This window comes from Charadrius vociferus, unplaced genomic scaffold, assembly GCF_000708025.1.
Source record: "Charadrius vociferus isolate BGI_N301 unplaced genomic scaffold, ASM70802v2 scaffold139, whole genome shotgun sequence".
Classification (NCBI taxonomy): domain Eukaryota; kingdom Metazoa; phylum Chordata; class Aves; order Charadriiformes; family Charadriidae; genus Charadrius; species Charadrius vociferus.
This window is the reverse complement of record NW_009650169.1, coordinates 202,044-218,483: the sequence shown is the minus strand read 5'-3', so window position 1 is coordinate 218,483 and position 16,440 is coordinate 202,044. Positions and strand designations below refer to the sequence as shown.

Below are 16,440 nucleotides of genomic sequence, written 5' to 3'. Positions count from 1 at the left end.
CAAAGCTTCGTCACCCATTTCAGAACTGCCGGTCTTATTCGTGGCTGATTCTTGAAGACCAGGATGGTACAGAAATCAAACATGTCAAAGCCAGAAGAAAAGCATAGGTACTTGTTCTATCTCTGGAGCTCTTACTTATGTGATGAAGCTGGCCTGTGTCATCTTTACCTTATGGATATTTTCTCTTTGATTGTTTGAACCTTTTTCCCCTCCCTGTCTGGGTGTTCCAGCTGTGAGGTCCTTGGGTGCATGTGGTCCCTATCTGTGTCTTAGGAGAGGTAAGAAGGGGAAGGGAGAGTACGGCTGAGAAAGACCCTGTCTTCAAATCTTGGGGTCGTTCGGATGTGGAGAGGTTTATTTATGTTGGGTAAAGCGGGGAAGTGTCCGATGCGAGAGCTTCTCTACACTTTGCCCCCCCTGAGCCCTGACTTCTGCTCTGCCACCTTCTGCCGTCCAGTTGCTGAGGGATGTGCTTCCACATTTGTGTGCCATCCCTTGGGAATGAGGGCCGCACACGTCGGTCACCATGCCTCAGGCAAAGCTGGTGGTGCGTGGGGACGGGCTGCATGCCTCAGACGGGGCTGGGACACTCGGCATTTTCTGCGTGTCTTTGCAGAAGGGTCTCGCAGCTCGGAGGCTGGACATCGTGGAGGCAGAGCGCTTGCTGGAGCTGCTGTGCTACCCCCTAGCACATCAGGTTCTGCCCTGGGGAATCCCGCCCTGCCCCTTTTGGGCAACTTAAAAGTTTCTTTGCATCGTTCCAGCCATGTGTGGTGCCATTACGAAAGCCTGGCTCTGGTTTTCACTTCATAATTTTCTCCGAAACACTTATTTTCATTGGCTTTCAAGTTTGAGGGTTTCAATGACCCAAAGCATCTTTGAACATTATCTACATTGAAATGAATGGCTAAATTCACACCTCATTTGGTACTATATTGCTTGTCTGGCTGCAGAACAAACAAACCCAAACCGTGTATATGTTAAAACCAAGCGCTGCTTTTCAGACAGAGCAGTGAGAAATAAGAGCCCCGACTCGCCTGCAACGAAAGGGGTTAAAGGCTTTCTAACCTGCCAGGTCGCTGGTCCGCCTTCATCCAGGTCAGGTCCAGCTGTGATGCCAAGGACAGATGTTGCACGTCCTCCAGTATACAGCTTCGGGGAAGAAAAGCGATGGAGAAGGTGTTGGTACTGCGCGGGGTAACGTGTTAAACAGCAAGAGCTAGATATGCCAGCGCTCATCTGTCAAAGCCCAAGAGACAAGGTTAAATTAACAGATCAAGCTGAGATAAGTGTTTTGTGTAAGGTCTTGTCTATGCTCAGAAACTGGAAAAGTTAAGGAGAGCTGACGTAAAGCATGAAGTGCATAAATAAAGCTGTGCTGAACTCTGCCGTGAATGCACTCATTCAGGAGACTTGCTCTTTGCTGCGGTAGCCCAGCGATCTTAAATTTTCCTGTGCGTTCCTCTGCCGGCTTGCCTGGTGTTTTGAAGCGCTTGTGCTGCCGGAGCGCGGACACACACACACGCATGTGCAGCGCTGGCCCTGCCGAGGCTGCGCTTCCTTCCAGCTCAATGCTCCAGAAGTCAATATGTTAAAAATGTGCAGCCTTCAACTTTTGAGCCTTGTTTGTTTTAACGATGAAAAGTGCATTTTATGTCAAATACGCTGAAATATGTGGAAAATCTGATTTTGCAGAATCCAAGGAGTTAGTGTGCCCACGCATCTCTATTGTCTGTGTTGATGACTCTGCGCATAACTGGTTTTCCCCCCTCAGTGCTCTGTGTGAACTCTGCGTGGCTAAAATTGATTCCCGTTCCCTCGATGGTTAGTTTACAGAGTGGATTTTATTCATTGGGCTTCTTTGACCCTAGCTAGGCAAACGTACTAAAACTGCGATTTGAAATGTAATCGTTTACAGTCAGTTATCTTCATTTCATTTACTGTAATACCCTTCTAAAAGCTTGAAATTAAAACTTTTCCTCCTGTTTATCCTCATTTAGCGCCAGATCCGGCAGCACTTAATCTGGTAGGAGGTTTTTGCCTTTCACTGGAAGGACACCGTTCTTCACTTGGCACGACGCAGTGTTGCAGTAATTTTGAGAGGTTTTGTCTTTTACTTTGAGTGGATGGCTCTCAGCACTTTGCAAGATTAAGAGTGTATTTTGCTCCAGGAACCAACCTAGCCTCCCTTTTTATTCACCTTTCTGCTTCCAAGGAGAACCGCTTTTCACACCAGACACATTTGTGTTTACAGATAATTTTTTTTTAAATTAGAGTAAAATTGAAATCTGGGGTGAGACAAAATTACTTAATCTTTTAAGCTGTGTGCTGTATGGGATAGAGGGGCTCTGTCTCTTTATCCCTTTGCCTCATTTAATGGTACAAGACTGGAATCCAGCCTGCAAGACATCAAATCCACTTAATAAAAAATCTGGACAGCATCCAGGAGTCTCTTCGGTGGCTGCAGATGTTACTTTACGACTACCCCATGCTGAGATCCATCAGCTAACTAAAGCGGCCATCGGGCTAAGACACAATCGGGCGTTTCACTCTAGGATGGAGATGGTATGGGTTCTGCCTCTTTTAAGTTGATATACCAACTATGACAGCCGAGGAAGAGGGGAGAGAGCAGTACGGTAGCCAACGTAGTGACCAGGTTTGCTCTCCAGTTACAAACTGTGTGTGTGTGATGGGTAGCAAAAGGCCTTAAGACTTGGAAACAGTTGATGCTGGTGGTATCTATATGTCTTCACTGGGGATGTGAGCAAGGAAAGGGTGGTGCTCATCTTTAACAGTTTATATCTCAAAAAATTCCGAGGATGCAAATGCCCTTTTGTGCCTTGAGGAGTGTCCTTCTCTTGAATGTTAGTAACCAGCTGTGAGCTTTTCAAAGGAACGTAGTTACAGCTCAGGAAAAAAAAAATAAAAAAATGTTAAGAACCACTACTCTTAGCTTTTTCTGTAGGGACGTGGAGCCAAAGGGCTGACCTGGCTCTGAGAGCTCTGTTTATAGGAGTGTCTGGCTTGACTGAAAACTAGATCAGGTTGTAACAGGAAAATATCATATGGGAAGATTATTTAAAAAAAAATAAAAACTGCAAAAAAAAAAACCCCAAACAAACAAAAACCCCACCTTCCTGGCTGAAAGATGTAATTTCTTCATGCGTTTTCAGCATCAGCATGAATTCAGCTATATTGTAGGTTCTGTTTGTCTGCTTTTTGAAATCAAAACTCATGCTTTAAAACAGTCATTAAATATGCTATTAGTTCCCAGTGTAGCTGATCTTGAAATAATTAGTTACAATCTACTTCAGTTTGCTGTTGGGCATCTTAGGAACAGCAGTTATTGGCAAAATCTGTTTAGGTCTTTAGTTGTTGGTGGTTTTAGGGTGGGGTTTTTTTTTTTTTTGACCTTGAAATAAAAATGTTTCGTCGATTGTATCTGCAAATTAGAAAGTTTGGTATTTTCAAAATACTTTCCAATTTTTAAAAGCTGTAAGATTTAGTTAGTTAGTTTACAATTCAAAAGAGAAATGGAGAACTTTCAGTTAGGTAATTTTTTTGCTTCTTTGTTTTGTTTACCATGTCCAGCCCCTGGTGTTGGCAGGAGGTTTTGCTTGGTCCCTTGAGTACCCGTGAGTTAACATGCTTTTTTTTTTTTTTTTTTTTCTTTCTTAGCCAGTACTTGCTGCTGGATATAAGCCAGGGGTGGGACTTTGGGGGCATTAATTAAAAGGCTTGGTCAGTTTAACTTCCTAAAAAAACGATACACGTTTTTAGACTTGGGATGTACAATTCTAGGGTAATAATGGGTGATATATACATAGAAATAACCGGTGTTGCTTTTGAGATTGACTTTTGTAATCAGAAGTGTTAACTTCTGTTTCAGGAGGCAGCTTGGAAGCGATGTAACAACTTAATTAAACAGATTGAGCAGGAAGAGGAGGAGTTGTTCTAAATTAGCAGCCTTTGGAACAGTTATTTAGCTGTAAATACCAATCAAATAATGTCACTTCTTATGGCCATCTTAAAGCAGCTCTTGAAAGGCCACCAAAATGAAATGGGGCGTCTCATGGGAAAGGACAGAGGCAGTTTCTTTGAAACCATATGCAAACATGTTGTAACTCTGGTCATTAATATTTTTATTTCTTAACATCTAAGAAAATCATGGCTTTAATTTTGAAAACTGTCTACGTGTAGCTTACTGCTGCAAAATTTATCACGTTGGCTTAGTCTCATTTATCACATTTTGAAGGTCTCCTGAAGCTTGGAGGATGAGGTCTGTAGAGGCTTTGGGGCGTTTTGTTTTGCTTAGTGTGCAAGTGTGTGACTTTGGTTGGGACCCAAATTTAAATGTGAAGTTTCCATGCTTCTCTGTGGTGTTCTGATGCTGTGGGTGCTTCGGAGATTTCCGTTAGCTGGTGCATTATTGCAGTTGGCAAAATCTTATTTCATGCCTCTGAAGGGTGGCAGAAAGGTGTGTTACTTGTGTGGGTGCCCCAGCTACTGCGAAGAGGCGGCGCGTTCCTCCCGGTAATGGGGCGCTTTACTGAAAGCGGGCGATTCGTAATCCTGCGGTTGGTCCTACGGCCGAGGGGATGCCAGACTCGGAGCTGAGAAAGCAGTTCAAGATCTCATCTTTCAACGCCCTCCTTCCCCAAAAGTGAATTCATGCTTCGTGATACCCTGTCTGTTAGGGCTGTGACGGAGAGCACCTGGCAGTGTGTGCAAAGCCTGCTCTCCTGGGCAGAGATCGGGGAAAGGAGCTACTAGCACAGCGCGTCATGTTTTCACTTCCCTCCCTCCATCCCCTCTTTTTTTCCTCTTTGTGCTATTAATTTGCAAAAGCGAAAGGAGGCTGCAGACAGACGAGGAATCTTTAATTGGGGAGCTCATTGTGCATGGGCCAAGAGTGTTCATGTCTCAAGATAAATGCGGGTTAATTTAAGGCTCAGTAAAGTCATCACTTAGAAAACTAAAGAGGAGTGTTTATCATACTAGCCCGTCCGCGCTGGTCCCTGTATGAACGCAGCGTACCAGAGGTCATACTTGTGTCGCGCTACGATCTTTGGAGTGTAAATCAAGAGTTTGCACTGTCTTTATAGCTCCAAGTGTAGATACAAGCTTTTCAGACTTACAGGTATTGAAGAGGCAGACTACTGTGTGTATCAGCGCTCATGTGCTCTTTGGACGTATTGGCCTTTTTAATTGAAACCACTAATTACTGCCTGAGCATCTCAGTTCCATAATGCAGGCACCTGAGGTAGGTGATATGAACCGTCTCTTTAGACAGACCCTACACGCTGGTACCATTCTGCACTTGCTGCCCACTCGCAAACCTTTAGTATGTTCACAACTGTGTGTCTTCAAAGCATAGAAGTTGCTTTGTGTAATCCCAAACACGGCCTTAAGAAACAAAAACAAATGAGAAAACCCTGGAGCCGTTGGTTTGGAAAGCAGCTTTGAAAGACGCACGGCACCGGATTCTCTTACTTGTGCCCACGCTGGACTGTAATTCCTTTGGGATGAGTCCCTGGATTGCAAGGAGAGGAGGAGGATGGAGGCATTAATGCACTGTCGCTTCTGCGACTGGCTGTGGCCAAGTCCTAACGTGGATGTTGGAATCCCTGTGGAACAGCACGTTGCAGCCTGTAGCTCATGAACCTAAAGCTTCTTGTATCAGTGTGTGAATATGAAACTTGCCCAGGTAGTAAGAACAATGAAGATCATCCTCTTCTTTAATTGTTATGCAGAATCCCTCTTAAATCTAGTTTAGATAAATTAGAGGACGAAGATACTATCATGAACAGTTCAGTTTTCTTGCACTGTGCTTTTGGTGAAAGATGTGTACTTTTCTTCTGTTCCGCAAGAATTGCGGAAAAAGAATTTATTTTTTTTCTCTACCATTTCCAGATTGAAAACCAGAAGGGCCTTCTGTTCGAATGCTATTTGGGAGAAAAAAATAAATAAATAAAATAAATAATGCAAAATGGAATCGGATCTGTTTTGTAATGCGGTCTGATTAAAATTGACAATGGTGTGCCGGCAAGCCTCTTGCATATTTTTAGTACAGAAATATATTGTTTAACATGGGCATTTGGTTTTGATGGGTTGAAGCTGAGTTTCAGGCAGCATTTGCCAGTCAAAGAGGTGGTTTTTTTTAGGTACGCTTTTTGCACTTTTTATTGTGAGGCTACATCTCACAGGGACACCTCCCACCAGCCCAGGTTGCTCCAAGCCCCGTCCAACCTGGCCTTGAACACCTCCAGGGATGGGGCAGCCACAGCTTCTCGGGGCAACCTGCGCCAGGGGCTCACCACCCTTGGGGCGAAGAATTTCTTCTTAATATCTCATCTAAATCTCCTCTCTTTCAGTTTAAAACCGTTACTCCTCGTATCCTCAGTAATGTGCATACATTGTTGTATGGAGATACTATCTTTGGTCTATAGATGGAGGTATAGGTAGTTCACGGAGCATGATTAAAATAATCAAGGGGAGGGTTGATGCTGCTCAGTGCTTAAAATTTTCTGAAGGTTGTATAGTCAGTGGGGGCAGGAGCTGCAATTTGAATTCAAAATTCCTGGTTTACTTGCTCCAGTTTGCTAAAACTGTGTTTCCCCGGTTCTTGTTACTAATCTGTTTTATTGTTTTACACCACGGTGAACATGGCCATTGATGAAGAGAGGGCCAGGTGATGCCGGTCTAGCACTTCACCTTCTTAAACCAGCTTTCAAATGCACTGTTATGTCCGAGGTGAAAATGAGTATGATTTCTGCCTGGTCTGTGGTTATTGACTTGGCAGTTGTCAAGCAGCAGCTCTGCAGGAAAAGAGGACCAGGACCGGGCGGACTGTGCGAGCAGGTTTGCGGGATGCCTGCTCTTGCCACGCACCGCTCGGGAGGAGCGACCTACCAACTCTAAACTGAAAGCTGCTCTTTAAAATCATTGAGTCATTATTGAACGTAGAAAACTATTCTGAAAAAAGAACCCCTACCTGGTGTGGTGGGATGTGTAGTGTAAACGTGTGGACTGAGCACTGCTGGAGTAAATGTCCATCTAAGGGGAGTGTCTTTGATCATAGGAAAGTGGGTTAAGAGATCCACTTGGTTCTTCTGGTGCAGTGCTCTTAGCCCCTCCTTGGGACAAGCGAGGCGAAGTTGGATCAGGCAGAGGGAGCTTCTACACAAAGGGCAACTGGATGTGACGTATAATTTGGGGGTTAGTCAAGGCATCCTCCTGTTAACTGCCGAAAGGACGTTAGAGAACACTGAAGACTAGCGTCAGCGTGTGTATTCTGCAATATAAAGTTCTATTGCAAAAAGCTTCAAGAAAAGATTTTGCTGGATAGTCCTGGCAAGTTTGTTTTGCTCGAGGTTCTCTGCTGCAATAACTCCTTGGAAAGGGAAGCTCACTCTGTCCTTGTCACTTGGTCTGAATAATGGATGAACCTGGCCTTTGTTTAATCCAGCTCGTTCTGCAAACGTCAGTTGTGTTTGGTTTAAGAAAACCAAGTCGTCGGCAGTACATGCTACGCATTCCACGCTCAGCCTCGCAAGTAGATGCTGCGCACATTCAGTAGGTCTGACTGCACTTGTAAAATAGTCATAGTCTCGCTTTCTCCCTTTTTTGTTTAAACCAAGTGAAGCCAGACTAGAGCTTCTTTTGAAAAGCAAAGCATAATCTTGAGACGTAAGTCTCGTAGAGGCAGATGTGCTAAAACCCCCTAAAATTCAGTTCACGGGGAAAATCCGGGTCTCTTCACAGCTTCTGTAGTCTTGAAAAAAATATCCAGAGACCTCTGGTGGGAAGAAATGAAGGAGGAACTTTCTGTGTTAAGTGTAGAAAGATGCAGAAGTGGGAGGATCTCGGCTATGGCGTCCTCTCGCTGTGCTTGTTTGAGTGATTTCTCTTTCGAAATTTCCCAGCCTTGCTAAGACTACTGGGTGGTTGCAGTTGGGGAAGAACAAGCTTTTTTTTTATTTTAGGGGCTTGCTGCATGTTCTGCAATGTGTTAGGTTGGGAGCCTGCTGCTCTGACTCGGATCCAGCCTGATGTGGTGCCGCTGGGAGGTGGTTCAGAAGTCTCTTCCCAGGCCTTACGTGGGAGTCTGCGGTGGAGAAGTGGCAGCAGACAGGTTTAATTTGCCAGTGGATGTATTTGACATCTCGTACAACTACGGTGAACGATGTCTGAGTACAGAGTGTTCTGAGTACCCTTAACTTCCACCATGGAAGTTAAGGGGAGGTAGGAAGGAGAACCCCAATCCCCTTCCTGAAATGCAAAGCTTCATCTTGTAATGGACTTCATCTTATAATTAGCTCGGATGGGTTTTATCTGCGCGGCATTTGCATTTTCTTAATGTTTGTGGCTTTTGCAGTCAGTGCTGTACCTTCCCTCAGTGAGAGGGCTCATTTGGCAAACGCAGCGACGCGTGACATCATTCTTACCAGCATCTCCAGGCCTGTTTAAAGCATCGGTGGTGATTCGACTGCGCTTCCCGGAGTTGTAGGCAGCTGTGGAATTTCATTGATCGTGACCAACAGGAAATTCTGGAGGGGGAAAAAAACCTTTGTACAAGGCTCGCGAAAGGCCGTTGCTTGATTAGTTCCTTGGCTCATGGTAATCCACGGCATAGTGTAGGTCCCAGTGCAGAAGACTGCACTGCAAAGAGAGCTTTTCAAAGTAATTATCTGTAAAATGAGAAAAGTAACGTTCGTCCCAAATTAATGGTGGCGTAGAACCCATCACATTTATTTTTCAGAGACCGTTGGAGTGCGTTGATAGCATTCCAGCGGTCATGGGGAAAGCTGTGTGCTGGTGGGGAGGGAGGATTGGTTCCTAATGAAAACCTAGCGTGTCATGCTGGTATGCACAATGCAGAGGGGACAAAAGGTTAGTTAAAAAGAAAAAAAAAAAATAATCTTAGCAGAAGTACTTTGACATTAGTCCTCAAGTAATTATTTTTATCCTTCAATAAGTGCATCTGCATGCTATTGTGCTAACACTGCTGCTTCTCTTGTTAATTATACACTTTTAAGCTTGCTTCACAAGAGTAATCTAGCCCGAAATAATTAATGCAGTTCAAATCAAATGCAGTAAGAATAAAACAACCTCCAAAAAAAAAAAAAGAAAAAAAAAAAAAAAGGCAAACCCCAACACTTAGGAAATCAGATGCCAAAACAAACATGTGGGCGGTAATATGTCCGTGTATATTCAAAAAAGGTACTTTCCGCATTACAGTCATTTAAAGAGTATTGGATGTTATTAAATGTAATGATACCTTGTTACAAACAAACCCTGATACCTATTTTCTCTCCTTTCACCAAAGGGTTGTTACTAATTGGGCTCGCCATTGGCTTCAGTGGCCATAAATTAACGTTAAGTGTATTTGCAATTCTTTCCAGCAACAGATTCTAAACATGTCTTTTTTAGTTTTCTGTTATCGAGCAGTAAATTTGGTGGAGAAATAAGTCCTGCTTAATGCTATCTGCTTCTGCTAAAAGGTTTACAAAACAAGAGCTGACAGGAGACTGATACCTTCTATGTCCTTTCACAAGTGATATTTGGAGAGTTCTGTAATCAAAATATTGTGCCAAATATTTCCTGGAATGATCAACCCAAACCCCAGAAGACCTTGAATCTTGCACAACCTCCTTTTCAATTGGTGAGATTTGTGGCATATAAGGTGATGATTAGGTGACATAGTTTTTTCCAGTCTGTGGAATGTTTTTATTACTTTATTTAATAATTGTGGATATGGCAAAGTCTGGCTCCAGTTTTTTGTCTTACTTTTTTTTATTAATTTTTTTAAATCAGTTGTTTCAATGGGAGAATTGATGATACCGGAACCATGGCTTCCATCTGACAGGAAAAGCAGGCATGGTTTTGAATTATAGATGCTTTATTAATCTGTATTTTAAATCTCATTTTAGTTATTTAGTATGCAGGGCAGCGATGACGCTCTCTTTCTGAGCTACGAACTTTGAAATCATAATCTTCCCTGCTTCTCTGCTGAGCATGTTTCACTTGGAAATAATAAAATAAGTTGTTCTTTCTTCAGGAGTAGTTTCTTGTGAACAACGCAGAAAGGAGTAAATAGCAAATACGAGTTTATGGTAGGCTTTGTCACATCGGATCTATTGGATCCAAGCTGGATGATTCGGTACCTGCCGCTGGGTCCCTGCCTTTCCCGGCGGCGGCGTCTGCCGCCCCAGTGCCACGTACTGGTGTGGCGTGAAACACAAAGCACCCCCAAGTAGTTCTGTAGAACATTGAAAACTCCCACTGAAGGGTTGGTGGTGTCGATTTGTACAGATTGAAGCAGCGTGGAGATGCCGCTGTTCAGCTAATACCCAGTTCTTTCCCCGACCCCATCGTCTTAGTGGTGTGGTATTCCTTACCTTAAACATTCTGGCTTTGCTGGAGCTGAATAAGTGATTATCTAGAAGCTGGTGGCTTTAAAAGCATGAGAAAAGGGGTTTGTACAGTACAAGAAACTAATTTTTTAATTTTTTTTTTTTGTAATAGCTGACCAGTAGTATTTGTCCAGCTTGTTTGTATTTGGAATGATGTCCGAGTTTACAAAGTAAACTTATAAAGGATACTAAAACTGGTCTTCAGCCTAATTCTTCATTTGCTTTTATTGTTGCTTAACGAGCAGCCTAAGCTTATGATGATGTGGAAGGAGGGGAGAAGTCTGAAGTAGGAAATATTACTCAAATGAGCAAACTGCATTCTGTGGTTTTGGCCGTTTCCTAGCACTGAGACAGCACTAATAACCTTGAATGCAAATTTGCCGATTAAAATACGAGCTGGGCTTTTTCTGCTAGAAGTATATTGGCATAAGAGAACAATGAACAGATTGTAGAAGGGGGGGTTACTCTTGGCTTCGTCTGTAAAACAGTTCTATGGAGATATTTTTAAATTGCCGGATTTGTGACTTTCTTGAAGAAAATCCCTTAGAAAAACTGCTCTTCTTTCTGTTTTGTTTCAGTTCAGCATGTGGTATACTTAGCGGGGAAACTCATCCTTTGGGATCTTTTTTTCCTCTTCCCTTCTTTCCCCATTCCATATTGTGATGACCTTCCTCATTTTCTTTTGGCGAAGTACCTCTGAATGTGGATTTCTCCCATACTTGAAGCTGAAGGAGCAAAGTAATACTCAGTACTTAAAATAAATACACTGGTGAAAGAGCCTCGGGGAGCAGGTCATGCTCTTCCATCAGCGTGGCTCGCTCTTCTCAGTCTGAATTGAGACTCGAGTTGGCTTTTTCATGTCAGCGTCTTTCTTTATATTCCTGGCAGAGGGAGTTCTTCAAAATTGGGAAATAAATCCAGGCTTGGTGATAACTCTGTGTGTGTGTGTGATGCAGACGCAGCTCCCGCTGGAGAACTGCAGTGAAGCACCAGCTGTCTCTGACAGTCTCTGTAAAGCCGAGCAAGCAATGGCACGATTTAAAATGAAATGAAAGAAAGGGAATTAAATGTAAGGTCAGTAACCAACCTGGGACACATGCAGACCAGTATCACAGGAGATGACTGTCATGTTTTACTGCTCATCTCTGATTTTTTTTATTATTTTTTTTTTTCTCCTGTCCAGACTTGGAAGGATTTCTTCATTGAGACATGTCGACCCTTAACAAGGGTTGCTACTAAATTTTTCAGAATAACTGTGTTGTGTCCACACATAGTCTCTTTTTTACTCTTTTCTTTTCATTTTTTGAGGCATCTGGCATAGCCACGGTCTCTTCTAGAGTAGCCCATAATGAGAAACTGTCTGTGTTGCAGGGGGGCAGGGGTGGATTTGTTCCTGCTTTGAACCGACTGGCTTTGGTACTGACACTCCTTCTGCTTCCTCGCTTTGCTTTGCTGTCTTGCTTCTCTTGGCCTTCTTCTTTGCACACGCATGTAATAGTTCTTGGGCCGTGTCCATCGGGGCTGGCCTCCTGGTTGAGATGTTGGCACCCCGTGGAGCCTGCTGTGCTGCTTCGCTTTTCCAGCCTGGGGAGATGATCCGGCGGCTTGTAAGAAAAATCACTCGTGATGCCAAGATCATAGAATCACAGAATAGTTGGCGTTGGAAGGGACCTTAAAGACCATCTTGTTCCAACCCCCCTGCCCTGGGCAGGGACACCTCCCACCAGCCCAGGTTGCTCCAAGCCCCGTCCAACCTGGCCTTGAACCCCTCCAGGGATGGGGCAGCCACAGCTTCTCCGGGCAACCTGGGCCAGGGGCTCACCACCCTCACAGCAAAGAATTTCTTCCCAATATCCAATCTTAATCTCCCCTCTTCCAGTTTGAAACCATTCCCCCTCATCCTATCGTTCCACTCCTTGATCCAGAGTTCCCCCCCCAGCTTTCCTGGAGCCCCTTTAGGGGCTGGAAGGGGCTCTGAGGTCTCCCCAGAGCCTTCTCTTTTCCGGATATTTAAGATATGTAAGATGAGATGAGAACAGATCTAGAGGGGGAAATGGACATCACCATTACCTGATGTGGAGCTGCAGGAAAGGAAGGGACCTGGGTAGCATCCTGCTTAGCCTCCCTCACAGCATCTCTGGAGAACTGGGTGCTCTTCTGATGAAAACTTGTGGAAATTTACTCTTGAAATCCATGTGTTGGAGCTCCAAGTTTTTGTGATCTACTAAGTATACCATGAGGAACGTCTTTGTGTCTCTCACGTGTTTCTGATAGCTGGTGTTCCTCTACTCCTGAGCAGGCCGAGGCCGCTGCCGGTAGAGGGGCTGGCAGCCCTGGCCAGAAGAAACAGAGAACGGGTGTGCTGCTGAGCACCGTGTGCCTTTAGGTGAGGGAGAGAAGAGGTGGAGAGCTGGTGGCAACATGGGCTAATGCTCTTCTCTTAACTCCTCTGCAGGCGTTGTCCTGCCTTCTCCTGCTTGTGTGACCCTTGGGATGCAGAGTCCTGCTCTTGGAGGGAGGTTTGTCTGCAGTGTAGCTACTGCTACTGTAGAAACACATTTTCTTATCACTTTTATCTTCTTTTTTTTTTTTTTTTTCCTTCCCTCCCCCACCTTCTGCTGCTTTTGGCATTTATTTTTTTTTTACGCTCAGAGGCAAGCTCAGGATTGAATGAGTCAAAGTTAAATTCAATTTGGTTTACGAGCCAGTTTCTGAAATGAGAATAAGTCAGCTTTAGAGTGCAAAGTGAAATAACTCTAGAAAAAAATTGTTTATTGTAGGCACGGGTTTCTTTGCTTCAGGGAAATTGCTTGGGGGTGGTTTTTTTTTCTTTTTTTTTTTTTTTTTTGGGTGGCACAACCACAAGTGCCGTGAAAGCGAAGGAGGGTGTACACCGAGAGAAGAGAACCGAACACGCGCCACACCGAGGGAGCGAAGTGCTTCCCAAGTACAACAAGATGACCTCATTGCTGAGCGAGATTTTGCGGGAGAAGCTGCAAGCAGAGCCAACCTATGATTTAGGTCACCTAAACAAGCCATAAGAGTGAATTTGCACAGTTATTTCGCTTTCAATATGTCCCAACCTGGAAATTAAGGGATATATTATAGGAATAAGGTGCAATATAGAATAGCAAATAAAAGGCGATGTCCTCGTTTCCTTTGCAGGATCTGCCTTTAACTCTGTTTTTCGGAAGAACTTCAGTTCTGGTGGTGTTTAAATGTAAATTGAAGGTGATGTATTGGTTTTGTTGTATCCTGCAGAGAGGATGAACGGCTGGGTGGGAAGGTATATAATACGGTGGCCACCATTTTGGTGCTTAAAATGAGCTCTCGGCCTGTTAAACCAGTTGGGCTTTCATTTGAAAAGGTAGTTATGAAGTAGGTACAGCTTCCCTGCGAGGAAATACTAGGATAACAGTGTGAACGCTGCTTTTTTTTTTAATTCAGAATACTTGCGTGGATTTTTTCAGGGTGCATCTTTTAACGAATGATTTGAGCGTGTTGTATCTTGACTTTTTCTCTGTAACATCCTTCCCTCCCCCCGATTTTTTTTGTTAACAGGAAACAAGTTGTGCTGTTGGCTTGAGAAACGCAGGGATTCTTACTCCAGTGTCTCAAAACTCCCGAGTAGCAATTTATGCTTTTTTTTTTTTTTTCTCTCCAGGCAGAGTCACAGCTTTACTACTTTTAAGTGGAGCTGTGAACTCCATCGAAAATCATTTGCGGGTAGATTTGCAGTCAGGCTTTCTGATGGGATTTCGGTCACCAGCTAGGAAAGAAAGCCAGAACGGAGGGTCAGGAGCCTCCGGAAAGAGGGGTCATGGGTCTGGAAGTGGGACCAGAAGTGTGGTCATACAATGGGAAGTGTCTCATGGGCCAAAAAAAAAAAAGCCTGGAAGTTAGGTCAATATCAAAAATAACTCAGACAATTGTAAAACTAGTAAGGTGGAATTAATAGGGCTGTAAGTATTAACCAAGAAATAAATATTAAGAAATTTAAAGAGAACATGATGTGTAGTGGAAGTGTCCTTTACGGAGGGTTTCCATCCGCATTCGTTGGAAATACCAAATAAACAATTGCTTGGAGAGCTGTGCTGAATTTCAGTGTGCTTGGCCTTCTGAGTGAAAGTTGAGGAAACGCTGATTGATCTGTTTGTGGTCCTCCGAGGAGATTTTGAGGAGTAATACAGGGCTCGATTTTGTTGTTTGAGGTATTTAAGTAGGGGGAAAAAATCCTTTGGGAGTGGAAAAAGTGAAATTGTCAGTTTTGTTTGCTACATAGCGGTACCTTTTCAATATGTTTGCTTTGAAATTCAAGCTAGAGTTTGCATTGATGTTTGGTTTGGGTCCCGGCTTGTTTCCGAGGTGTCTTTAAAGAGGCTGGATCCTGTTCTCTGCCCCGTGGAAGAGTTTGTGCTGGGGTGCACTGCTGGCTGCGGGGAGATGCCCACAGGCGAGGAGAGCGGGAGGAGAAGGATGACATTAGTGTGCAGATTGGAAGACAACCTTTTTCTAAAAATACAGCATTATTTTTCCTGTTAGCTGGCTGATGCTGAGAGGGGTTTTTAGATGAGCTATTTTTAAGAGATAATGTATCCACTGAGGATGTCATTAAGTATTGCAAGAGTTTTAATATAAACTGTTTACATATTGATCTTGTTGTAAGTTAAGCTGTTTTTTTCCTTATCTTCAACAGGCAGCCAGATAAACTAGTGGTGGTTTGGACAAGAAGAAGCCGAAGAAAATCCTCTAAGGTTAGTTGATTGCTTAATAAGTCCCAACTTCAGTGACAAGCAGGGTCAGCTGTTCGAGGGACTGGTTTCTAGAGTGCAGGGAGCAGCTAAATAAATGAGAAATGTTTTAATTATTTTTCTTTTCTTTTATCTCAGTTTAGCCGTAAAGTTCAGAATAAGCTGCTGCTGCTGCTGTCAGCCCTAATTTATGGAAACACTTAACTCTGATTTCAGCTTTGGTTATTTGTTTAGCAGAATTGTATCGTCATCAGTTCAATTTTAGTTATTAATTGCTAGACCTAATTAGAAAGGAGAATCTGTTTCACTAATAGAAGTATATTAAACATAATAAAAAAAGTAATGAAGAATCTGCCATCACTGCAATACGAAGATAAAGTCTGAATAAGAGGCTATTTCACAACTAGAAAATACTACAAATCAAGAAGAATAAACGCAGGCTCTTTCAGCCAATAGCGTATATTTGAATTAAATTTTAACATTTTACTTCCACAAACACTGTGAGGAAGCGGGTGAACTTGTGGTTTATGGCTAATGACTTGGTAGCCGGAGGAAAGGGAAGTTCCAAGTGAAGTCTGTTCAGTATTTGGGCGTTCATAAAGTTTGTCTTGCATGCAGTTGGGTTTTTTGATGTGTAAAAGTTTGCGGGCAGAGTAGCCCTCTCTTCCGTGAGCTTTACCTTACTTTTTTTCGTGCAGTAGGGAATCTGAAAGCCTTATGAGATCACTGTCTCTTTGTTAAATGGTGCTCGGTTTGTCTAGACTGCTGAATTGTACTGCTCTGACAGTGAGATGCAGTTAGCCTCTGTGGAGGCTCCTTTGGGTCTGAGGCGAAGCGAAAGGCGAGACAGTCTGGGTGCGTGGCTTGGTTTCCATGGAAAATGAAGCTTAAATAAAAAAACCCCACAACATGCTCCACTTACACTGAGATTGAAACAAATGGCAAGCATTTCTAAACCTCTGCAGTGCCCAATATGACAATGTCTTCTCTGGTATAGTATTATTGACTAATAAGAGCAAAATCTTCTGTCAGTCTCACAGAATCACAGAATGGTCAGGGTGGGAAGGGACCCCTGGAGGTCATCTAGTCCAACCCCCCTGCCCGAGCAGGGGCACCTACAACAAGTTGAAAAGGACGGCATCCAGGCGGGTTTGGAATGGCTCCAGCGTGGGAGACTCCCCCACCTCTCTGGGCAGCCTGTGCCAGTGCTCTGCCACCCTCAAAGTAAAGAAGTTCCTCCTCATGTTAAGATGGAACTTCCTATGTTCAAGTTT

The 16,440-nt window shown here is 43.6% G+C and overlaps 1 protein-coding gene across 1 annotated transcript in view; it reads left to right on the top strand.

Annotated features, from left to right (window-relative positions):
• The window catches only part of EHBP1 (EH domain binding protein 1), a gene marked incomplete at its 3' end in the record, with an annotated part of 225,619 nt that overhangs the window by 14,442 nt on the left and 194,737 nt on the right, over window positions 1-16,440 (top strand). Inside the window, exon 2 of the mRNA XM_009892512.1 lies at window positions 15,112-15,169. Within this exon, the coding sequence (XP_009890814.1) occupies window positions 15,112-15,169 (58 nt within the window). The remainder of the gene's footprint in view (window positions 1-15,111; window positions 15,170-16,440) is intronic.